This window comes from Oncorhynchus tshawytscha, linkage group LG04 (assembly GCF_018296145.1).
Source record: "Oncorhynchus tshawytscha isolate Ot180627B linkage group LG04, Otsh_v2.0, whole genome shotgun sequence".
Taxonomy (NCBI): Eukaryota; Metazoa; Chordata; class Actinopteri; order Salmoniformes; family Salmonidae; genus Oncorhynchus; species Oncorhynchus tshawytscha.
This window is the reverse complement of record NC_056432.1, coordinates 55,294,448-55,311,907: the sequence shown is the minus strand read 5'-3', so window position 1 is coordinate 55,311,907 and position 17,460 is coordinate 55,294,448. Positions and strand designations below refer to the sequence as shown.

At 47.1% G+C, this 17,460-nt stretch overlaps 1 protein-coding gene across 2 annotated transcripts in view; it reads right to left on the bottom strand.

Moving 5' to 3' along the window:
- LOC112249055 (coiled-coil domain-containing protein 102A) overlaps positions 1-17,460 on the bottom strand; it is a 77,297-nt gene that overhangs the window by 30,854 nt on the left and 28,983 nt on the right. For both annotated transcript variants that reach the window (XM_042320913.1, XM_042320912.1), the window contains 5 exons: positions 10,320-11,061; positions 8,273-8,490; positions 2,947-3,055; positions 1,876-1,992; positions 922-1,131 (listed from right to left, as the gene is read on the bottom strand). In XM_042320913.1, coding sequence (XP_042176847.1) covers positions 922-1,131; positions 1,876-1,992; positions 2,947-3,055; positions 8,273-8,490; positions 10,320-10,970 — 1,305 coding nt within the window. In that variant the 5' untranslated portion in view covers positions 10,971-11,061. The remainder of the gene's footprint in view (positions 1-921; positions 1,132-1,875; positions 1,993-2,946; positions 3,056-8,272; positions 8,491-10,319; positions 11,062-17,460) is intronic.

Genomic DNA, 17,460 nt, shown 5'->3' with positions numbered 1-17,460 from the left:
TATATATATTTTTTTTATTTACAAATTGATACCTGGTGTCAAATATCAGGGGCGGCAGGGTAGCCTAGTGGTTAGAGCGTTGGACTAGTAACCGAGAGGTTGTGAGATAGAATACCTGAGCTGACAAGGTAAAACTCTGTTGTTCTGCTTCTGAACAAGGCAGTTTTCCCACTAGGCTGTCATTGAAAATAAGAATTTGTTCTTAACTGACTTGCCTAGTTAAATAAAAAATCTATATGATATTGTTTCATGAGTCTAGGACCTAGAGGCAGCATTTAGCTATTATGCCCCCAGCCTCTGGAATAGCCTGCCAGAGACCCTGAGGGGGGACAACACTGTGGACATATTTTAAAGAGATCTTAAAACACACCTTTTAAGCTTTGCTTTTCTTTGGGGTGCTGTTCCGTCGTTTAGTTTTCAAGAAACGTTAATCAAATACAACCACCGACTGTTTGCTCATTGCTGTTGCTGTAAGATGGCAACACAGTGCAATTGCACATGTGCCAATTGAATCTCAACAAGGAAACAGCCTGTGGTTGTATTTGATTCACCTTTATTGAAAGTATGGATTTCATCAAACAAAGAAAAAGCACACAACTAGAGGGCAAACATAGGTACAAGGTTAGCGTTTCATCATTTACATTTTTGGAATTATTGACATTGGGCGAATCGATGTAGGCTGAATTCCACAAAGCCTGGTCTCTTGCGGCACTCCCTTGGTGGAGTTCATCAGAAACTCCATTCACCTTGAAGTGGAGTTTAGTCAGCTACATGAAATCGTAGGTGCTTGGGTAAACGCCGGGGGGTGTATGAAACCACTCCTGGGTAGACCACACTAGTGAACCTCCCATATGTGCCTTAGTCAGAGGTGCACAGAAGGGGGAGTCAGAGGTGCAGGGGGTTCCTTCTCTCTGCGCTCACCTTGTTCCTCTCAAACAGCTCAGTCTGGATGGTCTTGAGGTCAGTGTCCAGGGCACTGGCCGCCTGCCGCCGTTTACGGGCCAGCTGTTCCTCCAGGTCCTCCGTCTGCGCCCGCAGCTTCTTGTTGTCCCTCTCAAGCGCCAGCTTCTCGGTCTCCAGGCGCTCCCGCCGGCCCCACTCGGCAGCGTTCTCCACCTGCAGCCGCTCCATCTGAGGAGGAGTGGGAGGGGAAACCATGTCAAATCAGAGGGAGAGGAACGAGGTCAGAGGGAACGTTGAATCAACCAATCGCTGTACCAGAGGGGAATATGCAGTCAGTCAGTCAGAGCACCAGTGTCCAGGTCGTGACAGTAAAGCCCTTTGTAAACGCTCGACAAGTGAAGGGGCTCTCCATTAGAATTTTTATCATACTCTCCTTTCCTTCAGCCCGGGCCTGCCAGCCATCAGAGCAGAGCCATTAAACATGCTCAGGGTGTATTCTCACGGCTGATATTTGAGCGGCGTTGAGCCGGGAGGATGTTGCTGCTGGGGCAATGAGGAAGAATACAGGAGAGGGAGAGAAAAGAGAGGAGAGGCGTGAGGCACGTGGGGCTGACAGTGGACTGGTGTCGGGCCCCCGGGGGCAGCTCCTCTGAGGGGGGACAGGCGATGGGAGGAAGGCGCTCTAAAAGAACACTTCAAAGGAGAGGACTCGTTCCACTCCACCATAAGCCACAGGAGTGAAATATACTCTCCAAAAATGACAACTTAGTACGTGAGGGACACACTGACCACCCAGCCAGCTCCCACTTCCACCATGTCAACTAGTGGGTCACAGTTAGAGACAAGTGTCAATTTGAGTTCAATTGATGTTGAATGGACTGAATTACCCCCATTAAGTGTAAAGGGATTTGAGATCCATTACAACCCATTATAGATGCTTAAAAGCCAACTGGCTGTGTTCTTAAGCCTCACCTCTGCTCGTAGCTCGGCCAGTTTCTTGTCCATACTAGTGCGTGCTCCCAGCTCATCCTCCAGGTCCTCAGACATACGACCCAACTCATCCTGGTGTACCTCCTTCAACATGTTGAGCTGAGAGAGAGAGAGAGAGAGGAAAGAGGAGAGAGAGAGAGAGAGAGAGAGAGAGAGAGAGAGAGAGAGAGAGAGAGAGAGAAAAGAGAGAGAGAAAAGAGAGAGAGAGATGGATACAGCCAGACAGCAAGAACATCTACAGGTGTTAAGCTCCTTGGTAAAAATATTGGCATCCATGGTCTTAGTGTTAGTTCGCTCTCCTCCTATAAACTGAGACGCCTTCAAGGTTGATACGCTCCCATACAACATGACGTTCTCACTCAGCTATGGAGGCTACAGTGTTTTCTCCCTTTAACCCCGGAGATCCCACCGTGGTCCAGGCACATAATGCGCACCTGCCACAGCTCAACCTTCACCTCTCCTTCTCTGCGCTCTCCTTCTCATCAAATAATAATTCCCGCTCTCACTGTTCTCATCCCTCTTATCTCTCCTCTCCTCTTCTCATCTCCTCTACCACCTCTTCTCCTCTCCTCCCTTGATGATATCCGGAGAGATTCTTCAGTCTTCACTGACTACCCTGCCAGTCCATTCATGGTTTTCTAATAACATCGAAAGACACACACAACACACACACACACACACACACACACACACACACACACACACACACACACACACACACACACACACACACACACACACACACACAGAGCTTGTCTGCTCTGAGCACAGAGTGCCTCCTAGTGGCAGTCTCTTGTAAACACACCCTGAGCCGGCGGCTCTGGCTCTTTGAAGCTGCTGTCTCAGCAGGTGTGTCTGTGTGAGGTGGATGTGTGCCAGTCTGCCAGGCTGTATTGACGTAGGTATGGGGGGGGTATGGCCAATATGATGTCAACACTTCTAAGGCCACCAGGATCAAAGGGCTGACGTTTGATGCCTTTACCCCGTTTGATGTATACGTCCCCTGGACGGGTGTTGGAGGGATCGGAAGGTAGAAGTGACCCTCAATCTCACCTGTTTCATGGCCTCCTGCTTGGTCTTGTTCTGCTCCTCGTATTTGAGTTTCCATTGGTTCAGCTCTGTTTCCAGCTTTTCTATGCTCTTGCTGAGTGCATGCTTATCCCTGGGGAGAGAAGAGAAGTTGGTTAAATACTGCTCGAGCAACATAGGTGATGACTATTCAACAGAGATAGATCCCAAACCTTCAGAGAACCATCGAAAACATACACACTATTAGTTCTGAATATTTAATACAGGAAAATAGCTGTGCCTATTCAATATGTTTTTTGAAGGAAGAGACTTGACAGAACCGGTGTCCCCAAAATCCTATGTAACCATGATGCCATCCACACCGAGTTGGATAGATGTCGTGGCTGGCTAAAAGTGACAGCTGACTTCAACTTTCTGGGCGAATATAAATGTCTTCTCCTGAGGTCAGCAGGGTGCCTATGGCACTGACAGAATGAATGGTCCAGAATGTTGCAGAATAGCCCTACAGAAACCAGTCTTACAGACAGACGGGCTCTGCCAGATTGGTGGACCTGAGATGCAGACCAATCACTAGCGGGGAAATCAGCAGCCTCCAGAGAGCTCAGACAACAGTTATGATTCTAATGGAAAAGATCATGGGGCTGATGGTAGTGTTGGCGAGAGCGGGAAGCTGCAGCGGTGCCAGAGCCGAGCTCAGGCCAAAAAAACAGGAAGCTCTGCTTGTAAATTATGAGACTGGCATCTCAGCCAGGGTGGAACAGAGAAGAGACAGAGCAGTTACGAGTCTACACTTTCCATACACTCAACATTAACGCAAATTTGATCATGAAATATGATGGACGGATGCATTGTGAAAGGTGTCTCGCATGGCTCCAAATTCCATACGAGCTATAATACAGTGGGGCAAAAAAGTATTTAGTCAGCCACAAATTGTGCAAGTTCTCCCACTTAAAAAGATGAGAGATGCCTGTAATTTTCATCATAGGTACACTTCAACTATGACAGACAAAATGAGAAAAAAAAATCCAGAAATCACATTGTAAGATTATTAATGAATTTATTTGCAAATTATGGTGGAAAATAAGTATTTGGTCAATAACAAAAGTTTCTCAATAATTTGTTATATACCCTTTGTTGGCAATGACAGAGGTCAAACGTTTTCTGTAAGTCTTCACAAGGTTTTCACACACTGTTGCTGGTATTTTGGCACATTCCTCCATGCAGATCTCCTCTAGAGCAGTGATGTTTTGGGGCTGTTGCTGGGCAACACGGACTTTCAACTCCCTCCAAAGATTTTCTATGGGGTTGAGATCTGGAGACTGGCTAGGCCACTCCAGGACCTTGAAATGCGTCTTACGAAGCCACTCCTTCGTTGCCCGGGCGGTGTGTTTGGGATCATTGTCATACTGAAAGTCCCAGCCACGTTTCATCTTCAATGCCCTTGCTGATGGAAGGAGGTTTTCACTCAAAATCTCACGATACATGACCCCATTCATTCTTTCCTTTACACGGATCAGTCGTCCTGGTCCCTTTGCAGAAAAACAGCCCCAAAGCATGATGTTTCCACCCCCATGCTTCACAGTAGGTATGGTGTTCTTTGGATCCAACTCAGCATTCTTTGTCCTCCAAACAGGACGAGTTGAGTTTTTACCAAAAAGTTATATTTTGGTTTCATCTGACCATATGACATTCTCCCAATCATGTACTGGCTTAAGCAGGGGGACACGTCTGGCACTGCAGGATTTGAGTCCCTGGCGTAGTGTGTTAATGATGGTAGGCTTTGTTACTTTGGTCCCAGCTCTCTACAGGTCATTCACTAGGTCCCCCCGTGTGGTTCTGGGATTTTTGCTCACCGTTCTTGCGATCATTTTGACCCCACGGGGTGAGATCTTGCGTGGAGCCCCAGATCGAGGGAGATTATCAGTGGTCTTGTATGTCTTCCATTTCCTAATAATTGCTCCCACAGTTGATTTCTTCAAACCAAGCTGCTTACCTATTGCAGATTTAGACTTCCCAGCCTGGTGCAGGTCTACAATTTTGTTTCTGGTGTCCTTTGACAGCTCTTTGGTCTTGGCCATAGTGGAGTTTGGAGTGTGACTGTTGGAGGTTGTGGAAAGGTGTCTTTTATACTGATAACAAGTTCAAACAGGTGCCATTAATACAGGTAACGAGTGGAGGACAGAGGAGCCTCTTAAAGAAGAAGTTACAGGTCTGTGAGAGCCAGAAATCTTGCTTGTTTGTAGGTGACCAAATACTTATTTTCCACCATAATTTGCAAATAAATTCATTAAAAATCCTACAATGTGATTTTCTGGATTTTTTGTCTGTCATAGTTGAAGTGTACCTATGATGAAAATTACAGGCCTCTCTCATCTTTTTAAGTGGGAGAACTTGCACAATTGGTGGCTCACAATCAAATGTAGACCGCATTATCTACCAAGAGAATTCTCTTCGATTATAATCACAGCCGTATATATCCCCCCCCAAGCAGACACATCGATGGCTCTGAACGAACTTTATTTAACTCTCTGCAAACTGGAAACGATTTATCCGGAGGCTGCATTCATTGTAGCTGGGGATTTTAACAAGGCTAATCTGAAAACAAGACTCCCTAAATTTTATCAGCATATCGATTGCGCAACCAGGGGTGGAAAGACCCTGGATCATTGTTACTCTAACTTCCGCGACGCATATAAGGCCCTGCCCCGCCCCCCTTTCGGAAAAGCTGACCACGACTCCATTTTGTTGATCCCTGCCTACAGACAGAAACTAAAACAAGAGGCTCCCACGCTGAGGTCTATCCAACGCTGGTCCGACCAAGCTGACTCCACACTCCAAGACTGCTTCCATCACGTGGACTAGGAGATGTTTCGTATTGCGTCAGATAACAATATTGACGAATACGCTGATTCGGTGTGCGAGTTCATTAGAACGTGCGTTGAAGATGTCGTTCCCATAGCAACGATTAAAACATTCCCTAACCAGAAACCGTGGATTGATGGCAGCATTCGTGTGAAACTGAAAGCGCGAACCACTGCTTTTAATCAGGGCAAGGTGTCTGGTAACATGACTGAATACAAACAGTACAGCTATTCCCTCCGCAAGGCTATCAAACAAGCTAAGCGCCAGTACAGAGACAAAGTAGAATCTCAATTCAACGGCTCAGACACAAGAGGCATGTGGCAGGGTCTACAGTCAATCACGGACTACAGGAAGAAATCCAGCCCAGTCACGGACCAGGATGTCTTGCTCCCAGGCAGACTAAATAACTTTTTGCCCGCTTTGAGGACAATACAGTGCCACTGACACGGCCTGCAACGAAAACATGCGGCCTCTCCTTCACTGCAGCCGAGGTGAGTAAGACATTTAAACGTGTTAACCCTCGCAAGGCTGCAGGCCCAGACGGCATCCCCAGCCGCGCCCTCAGAGCATGCGCAGACCAGCTGGCCGGTGTGTTTACGGACATATTCAATCAATCCCTATACCAGTCTGCTGTTCCCACATGCTTCAAGAGGGCCACCATTGTTCCTGTTCCCAAGAAAGCTAAGGTAACTGAGCTAAACGACTACCGCCCGTAGCACTCACATCCGTCATCATGAAGTGCTTTGAGAGACTAGTCAAGGACCATATCACCTCCACCCTACCTGACACCCTAGACCCACTCCAATTTGCTTACCGCCCAAATAGGTCCACAGACGATGCAATCTCAACCACACTGCACACTGCCCTAACCCATCTGGACAAGAGGAATACCTATGTGAGAATGCTGTTCATCGACTACAGCTCGACATTCAACACCATAGTACCCTCCAAGCTCGTCATCAAGCTCGAGACCCTGGGTCTCGACCCCGCCCTGAGCAACTGGGTACTGGACTTCCTGACGGTGAGGGTAGGCAACAACATCTCCTCCCCGCTGATCCTCAACACTGGGGCCCCACACGGGTGCGTTCTGAGCCCTCTCCTGTACTCCCTGTTCACCCACGACTGCGTGGCCACGCACGCCTCCAACTCAATCATCAAGTTTGCGGACGACACAACAGTGGTAGGCTTGATTACCAACAACGACGAGACGGCCTACAGGGAGGAGGTGAGGGCCCACGGAGTGTGGTGTCAGGAAAATAACCTCACACTCAACGTCAACAAAACTAAGGAGATGATTGTGGACTTCAGGAAACAGCAGAGGGAACACCCCCCATCCACATCGATGGAACAGTAGTGGAGAGGGTAGCAAGTTTTAAGTTCCTCGGCATACACATCACAGACAAACTGAATTGGTCCACTCACACAGACAGCATCGTGAAGAAGGCGCAGCAGCGCCTCTTCAACCTCAGGAGGCTGAAGAAATTCGGCTTGTCACCAAAAGCACTCACAAACTTCTACAGATGCACAATCGAGAGCATCCTGGCGGGCTGTATCACCGCCTGGTATGGCAACTGCACCGCCCTCAACCGTAAGGCTCTCCAGAGGGTAGTGAGGTCTGCACAACACATCACCGGGGGCAAACTACCTGCCCTCCAGGACACCTACACCACCCGATGCTACAGGAAGGCCATAAAGATCATCAAGGACATCAACCACCCGAGCCACTGCCTGTTCACCCCGCTGTCATCCAGAAGGCGAGGTCAGTACAGGTGCATCAAAGCTGGGACCGAGAGACTGAAAAACAGCTTCTATCTCAAGGCCATCAGACTGTTAAACAGCCACCACTAATATTGAGTGGCTGCTGCCAACACACTGTCAATGACACTGACTCAACTCCAGCCACTTTAATAACGGGAATTGATGGGAAATGATGTAAATATATCACTAGCCACTTTAAACAATGCTACCTTATATAATGTTACTTACCCTACATTATTCATCTCATATGCATACGTATATACTGTACTCTATATCATCGACTGCATCCTTATGTAATACATGTATCACTAGCCACTTTAACTATGCCACTTGGTTTACATACTCATCTCATATGTATATACTGTACTCGATATCATCTACTGTATCTTGCCTATGCTGCTCTGTACCATCACTCATTCATATATCCTTATGTACATATTCTTTATCCCCTTACACTGTGTATAAGACAGTAGTTTTTTGGAATTGTTAGTTAGATTACTTGTTCGTTATTACTGCATTGTCGGAACTAGAAGCACAAGCATTTCGCTACACTCGCATTAACATCTGCTAACCATGTGTATGTGACAAATAAAATTTGATTTGATTTGATTTGACTAAATATTTTTTTGCCCCACTGTTTGTCTGAGGAAAGCACCTTCACATACTTGAACATTCCTCAACCTCTCTAAACATGGTCTTCCTTCCTACTCCCTTGATCCCCTCTCCTTACTCGCGTTCCTTGAGCAGGACCTTCTGTGATTCGTCAAGGCGGAGCTGGAGGGCGTTGATCTTGCCGGGGTCCTCCTCCATGGCAGCGATGTCATCCCAGAGCAGCCGGCTGCGGTCCTGACGACTCAGGGCAGAACGCAGGCTGCTGGCACTACGGGCGTCCCACGAGTCTGGACCTTCCGCCTTGGACCTTAGCACGGACTCCAACAGCTCCAGCTCCTAGGGGAAGGGAGGGATAGAAAGAACAGAATGACAGGTGGAAGGGAGTAAGGGAGGGAGGGACCGAGGGCATAAGTAAATGGGAGAATCCGGGAGAATGACCAGAAAGGAGAGAGGAAAGAGGAAGAGGGATCTATGCAACTTCATTCACTGTTAGTCGACACCTGTTGTTTACGAAGCATGTGACAGATCACATTTGATTTGATTAGATGAACCATGCAGGGGAGTCACCCCACTCTGAAACCCCGACGTCAGCCATCACAGCTCCACTCCAAGCGAGAAGGCTGGAGAGCGAAGCTGACTCCTAGACTCAAATATTTACTTTTCTTAATTAAACCCCACCAGGGAGCCAGGTTTTTTCCTAGCTCAACAGCACCGGTACAGCAGCTATCATATTATCCCCTATCCCAATTTCCTGTCTGTAAAAATGTAATTCCCGGGCCGCTTCACTGAGTAATCAAACACTGCCTTTTTCTTTCTGTCTCTTCATGTCTCTGGGAGCCACACAGGGCTCCGGACCCTCTGCCAACTTCCTGTTACTGGGAGAGCTGAGCACAAGAGCACAACCATCAGACGGGAGGGAAAAACACAGGCTGTTACCAGTGGTGGCCAGCAGGGGGACCTAGAGGTTAACGTATGAGGTGGAGGTGAGCGGGTAGCGCCGCTCCTCTCACTCAGCCCGCCACATGTGGAAGCAATCAGCGTGTCTGTGTAAAACTGAGGGAGAGAACAATGAAGGGGCAGGAAATGGGATTGTATGTGTGCATCCCCACAATGCCCAGCTCAGCTTCATGCTGCTGTTTATCCAACGGTGAGTTATTACAAATGGCCAGCTGCTTGCCTAGGGAGAACTCAGTGTGTATGTTGGCCCATGGTGAGCCACTGAGGAAGAATCTGACTGGACATTCTTCTCCAGGTTGCGTTGTATGTCTTCTCATTATTCACTTATTTTCTGTGTTCCCTTTGGCTCCAGACTGGGAAAATGAGCACGGTTATCACCATTGCCTTTCATGCCTGAAGTGAACCTCCTGCTCTGTACGGGTGTGAAAGTGTGTCTGTCGAGTGTTTCCATGGAAACGGCTAGCCCCCCCCATGTGTGAGTTGGCTGAAGGTCAAGTCAGATTGCTAATGACACTGATCTGTATTCACTGCTGCTTGAGATGCATACAGCTGAACACCCCGTGCCACGATTCACATTTTCCCTAAAAACAGAAACCTCATCTTGTCCAGCTCTCAACGACGAGTTTTAAAAGAGTTGAATACACCTGATGAGCCAGCTCAGGGAGGTTTTTTTTCTCCTTCTATTTTGACTGTGTGTCTAGTTGACAACGGTACATCTGAGGACACCAACAGCTACAACGCCTTCCAATCATGCAAGATGACAGGCTTTTCTGTGACAGGAAACTTGTTTCATTCCCTGTGTCTAACAGGGAATTATTCCTTCCCTTCAAAATGTCTGAAAATATGAGGCTCATAGAGAGGGAATTGGGTTCCAAGGCTGCAGTACCCAATCTGTGCCCCCTGGGTAGAAGATAGGGTTGTGCAGGGGGGGGGGGGATTCTATTTTAAGAACAACAGCTACACTTCAGCAGAGCTCCCACTGAAGCACAATGCTGGAGGTTAAGCTCTGAGACATATCTGCTGGCTGGCTCTTCATTAACAAGATGAAACACTGGCCTAAATAAGTGACTGATGCTCTATCTTCTACCAAGACCTCAGACCAACCTTCCCCTGTGCAACCTATTCTCTGACTGTTCTGGGTTATGGTGTACTGGAGTGTGTCTCTTACTGACATTGTTTGGGTCTAGAGTGTGTGACCATTCTCTCACCTTCTGTCTGTCAGGTTTATCTGTGTCCACATCTCTCACTGGTTCCTGTTCTGGTGACCCGTGCCCCTCGCCCACCCTGTCCTGCTTACTGTCCACAAGGGGCTGTGAGGAGGAGGAGGATGGGGTGGAGGAGGAGGAAGGTGGTGCTGAGGGGGCGTGGGATGGTGAGGCCTGGTCAGCTCGGAGACGCAGTGCTTCCTGTCTGAGTGTCTCGTTCTCGGAGGCCAGTTCCTGCCGCTCCCGCCTTGCGCCTGTCAGCTCCTTGGTCAGGGCGTCCAGCCTCTGTCGGAGCTGCCGCACCTCGTCCCGTGCCCGATTCCTCTCGGAGCGCACCTTGCTCCACTTCTCCCTCCAGTTGGCTGTGCAGTCCGACCACCAGCGCATGGTCTTCTCCATTTGGGCAGCTCGTGCCCTGGCCTCCTCCAGCTCCCTCAGACGCAGCTCCTCACGGCTCTCCCAGTCCCCAGACTCGCCCAGGCCAGGGGAGAGCAGCAGAGGAGGGCTGGAGCTGGGGGTGCCCCCCGTGGGGCTGGGCGTGTGGGTCAGGCTATCAGGAGAGCGGACCCTGTCCGGCCCCAGGCCCAGGCCACAGAGCAGGCCCGCCCCGGACTTAGCGGCCTCGGCCATGTGGGGGCTAGGGGTGTGGTTCATCACTGAGCCGATGATGATCCAGGAAAAAGCAGGAAACACAAGCGATGCTGTGCACTCAGGAGTGCATGGTCATCTTTACTCAGTTGGCTACCTGCAGATTCAAACACAAAACAGAGACACTGGTTAGTTGGACAGTACTAGGGCTGTTGCGGTGACTATTACCGCCACACCGGCGGTCACGAGTCATGAAGGCAGTCAAATTCCACATGACTGTTTAGTCACTATAATTAGGCTTCTCCAAGCTCTGATGCTGCTGCTGGTCATTAGTAGCCTGCCAAACTTGCTAACTGCCTGGAACTCAGCACTCTATTGTCCCTCTAATCACTCTGACATCAATGCAAATCGAATCGAACATCTAATCAAACACTTCATGAGAGCCCATGAGCTCATGTTGCGCAACATTTCTATAGGCTATGCAAATGCGGGAGAAAACAGAGTGATGGTCTCTACTAAAAAAAGGAGGATCAGCTTTCTATAGGCTAGGCCTACTATATTTATTTCTCAACTCTCCTAATATTGCTTATATTTACAACAGGAGTATAGCCAACCTGGCTGGCATGAAAATAAACCATGGGGAAAAGCGTCCTCCATTCGCTATTTAAGTGCATAGATGACAAGTATTTCTTCCCCGCGTAAGACAATGGCTTTTTTTTTGCTTGTTCGAATCATAGTCGCACACCTCATGCAGCCTAGCCCATAGGCCTATATGTTTTAATAAGCTTTGTATCACAACTAAAGTGGGCAAATAACTTCTTAAAATGAAACACATGAATCCGCATTAAAAGGGGTGTAGAGCCTAACTGGCATACATAAGCAGCGTGTGAGTTTCAAGTTTGGGGAAGATCATTTTCACAATAATGCACCTTTATATTAAAAGCATTACATGCATAATCGCATTTGCGGCCACTTTTGATTATGGTCTTTTTTCCGCTAATGGAACATTCGCCTACTACCATGTGAGCAATGCTGCGCTTATAATGTGAAGAAATAGCCTAGTTTATCAACATTTTAAGCTAAACGTTCTGATCTGTTGAGTCAGCCACATTTCATAAAAAGGTTTGTATTCATTTGGGATCTATCGCATCCCACAACTGTCCCAGACTATGTTTGGAATATTTATTTATCTCACAGAATAGAATTGGTCGACTTTTGTACTGTGGGGGATAGTACATTGACATAGGCTAGTGCTTTTGCTGTTCGTTAGGCCTACTCATCTTGTTGGCTGACGAAAAAAAACATCTTCAATATGCACCTCGGAATTGGATTGGGACGCGCGCAGTTGCGTCCCCGACGTGTCTGTCTTAACTTGTAGCCTGTGAGAAAGACCCGATCATGTGACAGAGAGCAGTGTGAGGGAGAGACGCTTCGGAATGCACAGCGCACACGGAGAAGGGCACAATGCAGCCCCGCAGACAGCAAAAGGCATGGATTTTTTTAGGGTGCATTACGGCCACAAAGGGGATTGCTGTCGTGAAATTCGAGGAATTATGAAGTGCCTGTCAAATTGTGAATGAGAGACTATTGAAGTGTGTACAGCCTTCGCAAAATAGTATTTTGAATACTATAAAATAATATAAAATAACGCCACGGAATTATAAGCAAATCTTGTCTGCTAAATGAACTAGCGTAGCCCACAGCCATTAGGCATAGCCACATCAGGACCTAACATAAAGACAACTCAGAGTGTGCTATTCTGTTCTTCTGAAATGGACTACATTTCCTTCATTTCATGCTTCTTTAGACTTGTCTAAAATAAACAATGGACTTTTTGTGAAGTTGTAGGCTATATTACTTTTCCAAGATGGCATAGCAGTTCAGACGTCTTTTGTCCTCATCTTGTCGTGTCCCGTATATATATTTACAACTTTTTTCACATACCTTTTTATATATATTTTTTAATTTTCCATAAACTCATCTTCAAAACACTCTCCTGCAACCCGCCACACCAATTTATATTTATAAAAAAGTATTATTTACCTCAAATCTGTAATCCTCCAAGAAGCTAGCCAGAAACTAGCCAGAAGCTAGCCAGGAGCTAGCCAGAAGCTAGCCAGAGGCTAGCCAGAAGCTAATCCAGAAGCTAATCAGAAGCTAATCAGAAGCTAGTTAGCTTCTTTACTGGCTAATCATTAGTATTTAGCTAACCACGGTTTGTGGTCATCAGCTATCCTTTAGCTCGAAAATCTATCGCCAGTTTTATACGGCGCAGCGCGGCTCGGAACCGAACACACCGGACCAATTTTTCTCTCCATCTCCCTGGATTTCAACCGCTAACTCTGGACATTCATACCTGGATCTCACAGCTAGCTAGCTGCTATCCGTGTGACTATCGGCTTTCGTCGATTCCGGAGCAAACATCAATTATTCCGGAGCTAGCCAGCTGAAGAGTTCCATCAATCACTCCTGGGCTACAATCACCTATCCGGATCCGTTTTACTGCCTACGCGGAGCCCCACCGGGCCTTCACAACTGGACTGTCGATGAAGGAGTTATCCGGCTGGCTCCTCCGTCGCGACGTTACCTGAACTCCCATCTGCGGCCCGCTAACCGTTAGCTGTCTTATCGGCTGCTATCTGAATAGACAATCGGACAATTTATTTATTTATTTTATTATTATTATTTATTTATTTTTCTTCTTCCTGGGCCTCTATAATTATATATATATATATATTTTTGTTGTTGTGTGATTTGGATTAATCCCCTCTACCACACGGAACCCCTCTAATCTACTGACGGAACGCAAGAGGTGGCTAATAACAGATCTCCATCCTATGCTAGCTTGCTACCGATGGCCTGGCTAGCTGTCTAAATCGCCGTGACCCCCAACCTCTTTACTCACTGCACCCTTTTGATCACTCGACTAAGCATGCCTCTCCTTAATGTCAATATGCCTTGTCCATTGCTGTTCTGGTTAGTGTTTATTGGCTTATTTCACTTTAGAGCCTCTAGTCCTGCTCACTATACCTTATCTAACCTATTAGTTCCACCACCCACACATGCAATGACATCTCCTGGTTTTAATGATGTTTCTAGAGACAATATCTCTATCTTCATCACTCAATACCTAGGTTTACCTCCACTGTATTCACATCCTACCATACCTTTGTCTGTACATTATACCTTGATGCTATTTTATCGCCCCCAGAAACCTCATTTTACTCTCTGTTCTAGACGTTCTAGACGACCAATTCTTATTGCTTTTAGCCGTACCCTTATTTTACTCCTCCTCTGTTCCTCTGGCGATGTAGAGGTGAATGAATCCAGGCCCTGCAGTGCCTAGCTCCACTCCTATTCCCCAGGCGCTCTCTTTTGACGACTTCTGTAACTGTAATAGCCTTGGTTTCATGCATGTTAACATTAGAAGCCTCCTCCCTAAGTTTGTTCTATTCACTGCTTTAGCACACTCTGCCAACCCGGATGTTCTAGCTGTGTCTGAATCCTGGCTTAGGAAGACCACCAAAAATTCTGAAATTTTAATCCCAAACTACAACATTTTCAGACAAGATAGAACTGCCAAAGGGGGCGGTGTTGCAATCTATTGCAAAGATAGCCTGCAGAGTTCTGTCCTACTATCCAGGTCTGTACCCAAACAATTTGAACTTCTACTTTTAAAAATCCACCTCTCTAAAAACAAGTCTCTCACCGTTGCCGCCTGCTATAGACCACCCTCTGCCCCCAGCTGTCCTCTGGACACTATATGTGAACTGATTACCCCCCATCTATCTTCAGAGCTCGTGCTGCTAGGCGACCTAAACTGGAACATGCTTAACACCCCAGCCATCCTACAATCTAAACTTGATGCCCTCAATCTCACACAAATTATCAATGAACCTACCAGGTACCTCCCCAAAGCCTTAAACACGGGCACCCTCATAGATATCATCCTAACCAACTTGCCCTCTAAATACACCTCTGCTGTCTTCAACCAAGATCTCAGCGATCACTGCCTCATTGCCTGCATCCGTAATGGGTCAGCGGTCAAGCGACCTCCACTCATCACTGTCAAACGCTCCCTGAAACACTTCAGCGAGCAGGCCTTTCTAATCGACCTGGCCGGGGTATCCTGGAAGGATATTGATCTCATCCCGTCAGTAGAGGATGCCTGGATTTTTTTTTTAAATGGCTTCCTAACCATCTTAAATAAACATGCCCCATTCAAGAAATTTAGGAACCAGGAACAGATATAGCCCTTGGTTCTCCCCAGACCTGACTGCCCTTAATTAACCAACACAAAAACATCCTATGGCGTTCTGCATTAGCATCGAACAGCCCCCGTGATATGCAGCTGTTCAGGGAAGCTAGAAACCATTATACACAGGCAGTTAGAAAAGCTAAGGCTAGCTTTTTCAAGCAGAAATTTGCTTCCTGCAACACTAACTCAAAAAAGTTCTGGGACACTGTAAAGTCCATGGAGAATAAGAACACCTCCTCCCAGCTGCCCACTGCACTGAAGATAGGAAACACTGTCACCACTGATAAATCCACCATAATTGAGAATTTCAATAAGCATTTTTCTACGGCTGGCCATGCTTTCCACCTGGCTACTCCTACCCCGGTCAACAGCACTGCACCCTCCACAGCAACTCGCCCAAGCCTTCCCCATTTCTCCTTCTCCCAAATCCATTCAGCTGATGTTCTGAAAGAGCTGCAAAATCTGGACCCCTACAAATCATCCGGGCTAGATAATCTGGACCCTTTCTTTCTAAAAATTATCTGCCGAAATTGTTGCCACCCCTATTACTAGCCTGTTCAACCTCTCTTTCGTGTCGTCTGAGATTCCCAAAGATTGGAAAGCAGCTGCGGTCATCCCCCTCTTCAAAGGGGGGACACTCTTGACCCAAACTGCTACAGACCTATATCTATCCTACCATGCCTTTCTAAGGTCTTCGAAAGCCAAGTCAACAAACAGATTACCGACCATTTCGAATCTCACCATACCTTCTCTGCTATGCAATCTGGTTTCAGAGCTGGTCATGGGTGCACCTCAGCCACGCTTAAGGTCCTAAACGATATCTTAACCGCCATCGATAAGAAACATTACTGTGCAGCCGTATTCATTGATCTGGCCAAGGCTTTCGACTCTGTCAATCGCCACATCCTCATCAGCAGACTCGACAGCCTTGGTTTCTCAAATGATTGCCTCGCCTGGTTCACCAACTACTTCTCTGATAGAGTTCAGTGTGTCAAATCGGAGGGTCTGCTGTCCGGACCTCTGGCAGTCTCTATGGGGGTGCCACAGGGTTCAATTCTTGGACCGACTCTCTTCTCTGTATACATCAATGAGGTCGCTCTTGCTGCTGGTGAGTCTCTGATCCACCTCTACGCAGACGACACCATTCTGTATACTTCTGGCCCTTCTTTGGACACTGTGTTAACAACCCTCCAGGCAAGCTTCAATGCCATACAACTCTCCTTCCGTGGCCTCCAATTGCTCTTAAATACAAGTAAAACTAAATGCATGCTCTTCAACCGATCGCTACCTGCACCTGCCCGCCTGTCCAACATTACTACTCTGGACGGCTCTGACTTAGAATACGTGGACAACTACAAATACTTAGGTGTCTGGTTAGACTGTAAACTCTCCTTCCAGACCCATATCAAACATCTCCAATCCAAAGTTAAATCTAGAATTGGCTTCCTATTTCGCAACAAAGCATCCTTCACTCATGCTGCCAAACATACCCTTGTAAAACTGACCATCCTACCAATCCTCGACTTTGGCGATGTCATTTACAAAATAGCCTCCAATACCCTACTCAACAAATTGGATGCAGTCTATCACAGTGCAATCTGTTTTGTCACCAAAGCCCCATATACTACCCACCATTGCGACCTGTACGCTCTCGTTGGCTGGCCCTCGCTTCATACTCGTCGCCAAACCCACTGGCTCCATGTCATCTACAAGACCCTGCTAGGTAAAGTCCCCCCTTATCTCAGCTTGCTGGTCACCATAGCATCTCCCACCTGTAGCACACGCTCCAGCAGGTATATCTCTCTAGTCACCCCCAAAACCAATTCTTTCTTTGGCCGCCTCTCCTTCCAGTTCTCTGCTGCCTATGACTGGAACGAACTACAAAAACAGTTTCAGAGAAACACTTATCTCCCTCACTAGCTTTAAGCACCAACTGTCAGAGCAGCTCACAGATTACTGCACCTGTACATAGCCCACCTATAATTTAGCCCAAACAACTACCTCTTTCCCTACTGTATTTAATTAATTTATTTATTTTGCTCCTTTGCACCCCATTATTTTTATTTCTACTTTGCACATTCTTCCATTGCAAATCTACCATTCCAGTGTTTTACTTGCTATATTGTATTTACTTTGCCACCATGGCCTTTTTTTGCCTTTACCTCCCTTATCTCACCTCATTTGCTCACATCATATATAGACTTGTTTATACTGTATTATTGACTGTATGTTTGTTTTACTCCATGTGTAACTCTGTGTCGTTGTATGTGTCGAACTGCTTTGCTTTATCTTGGCCAG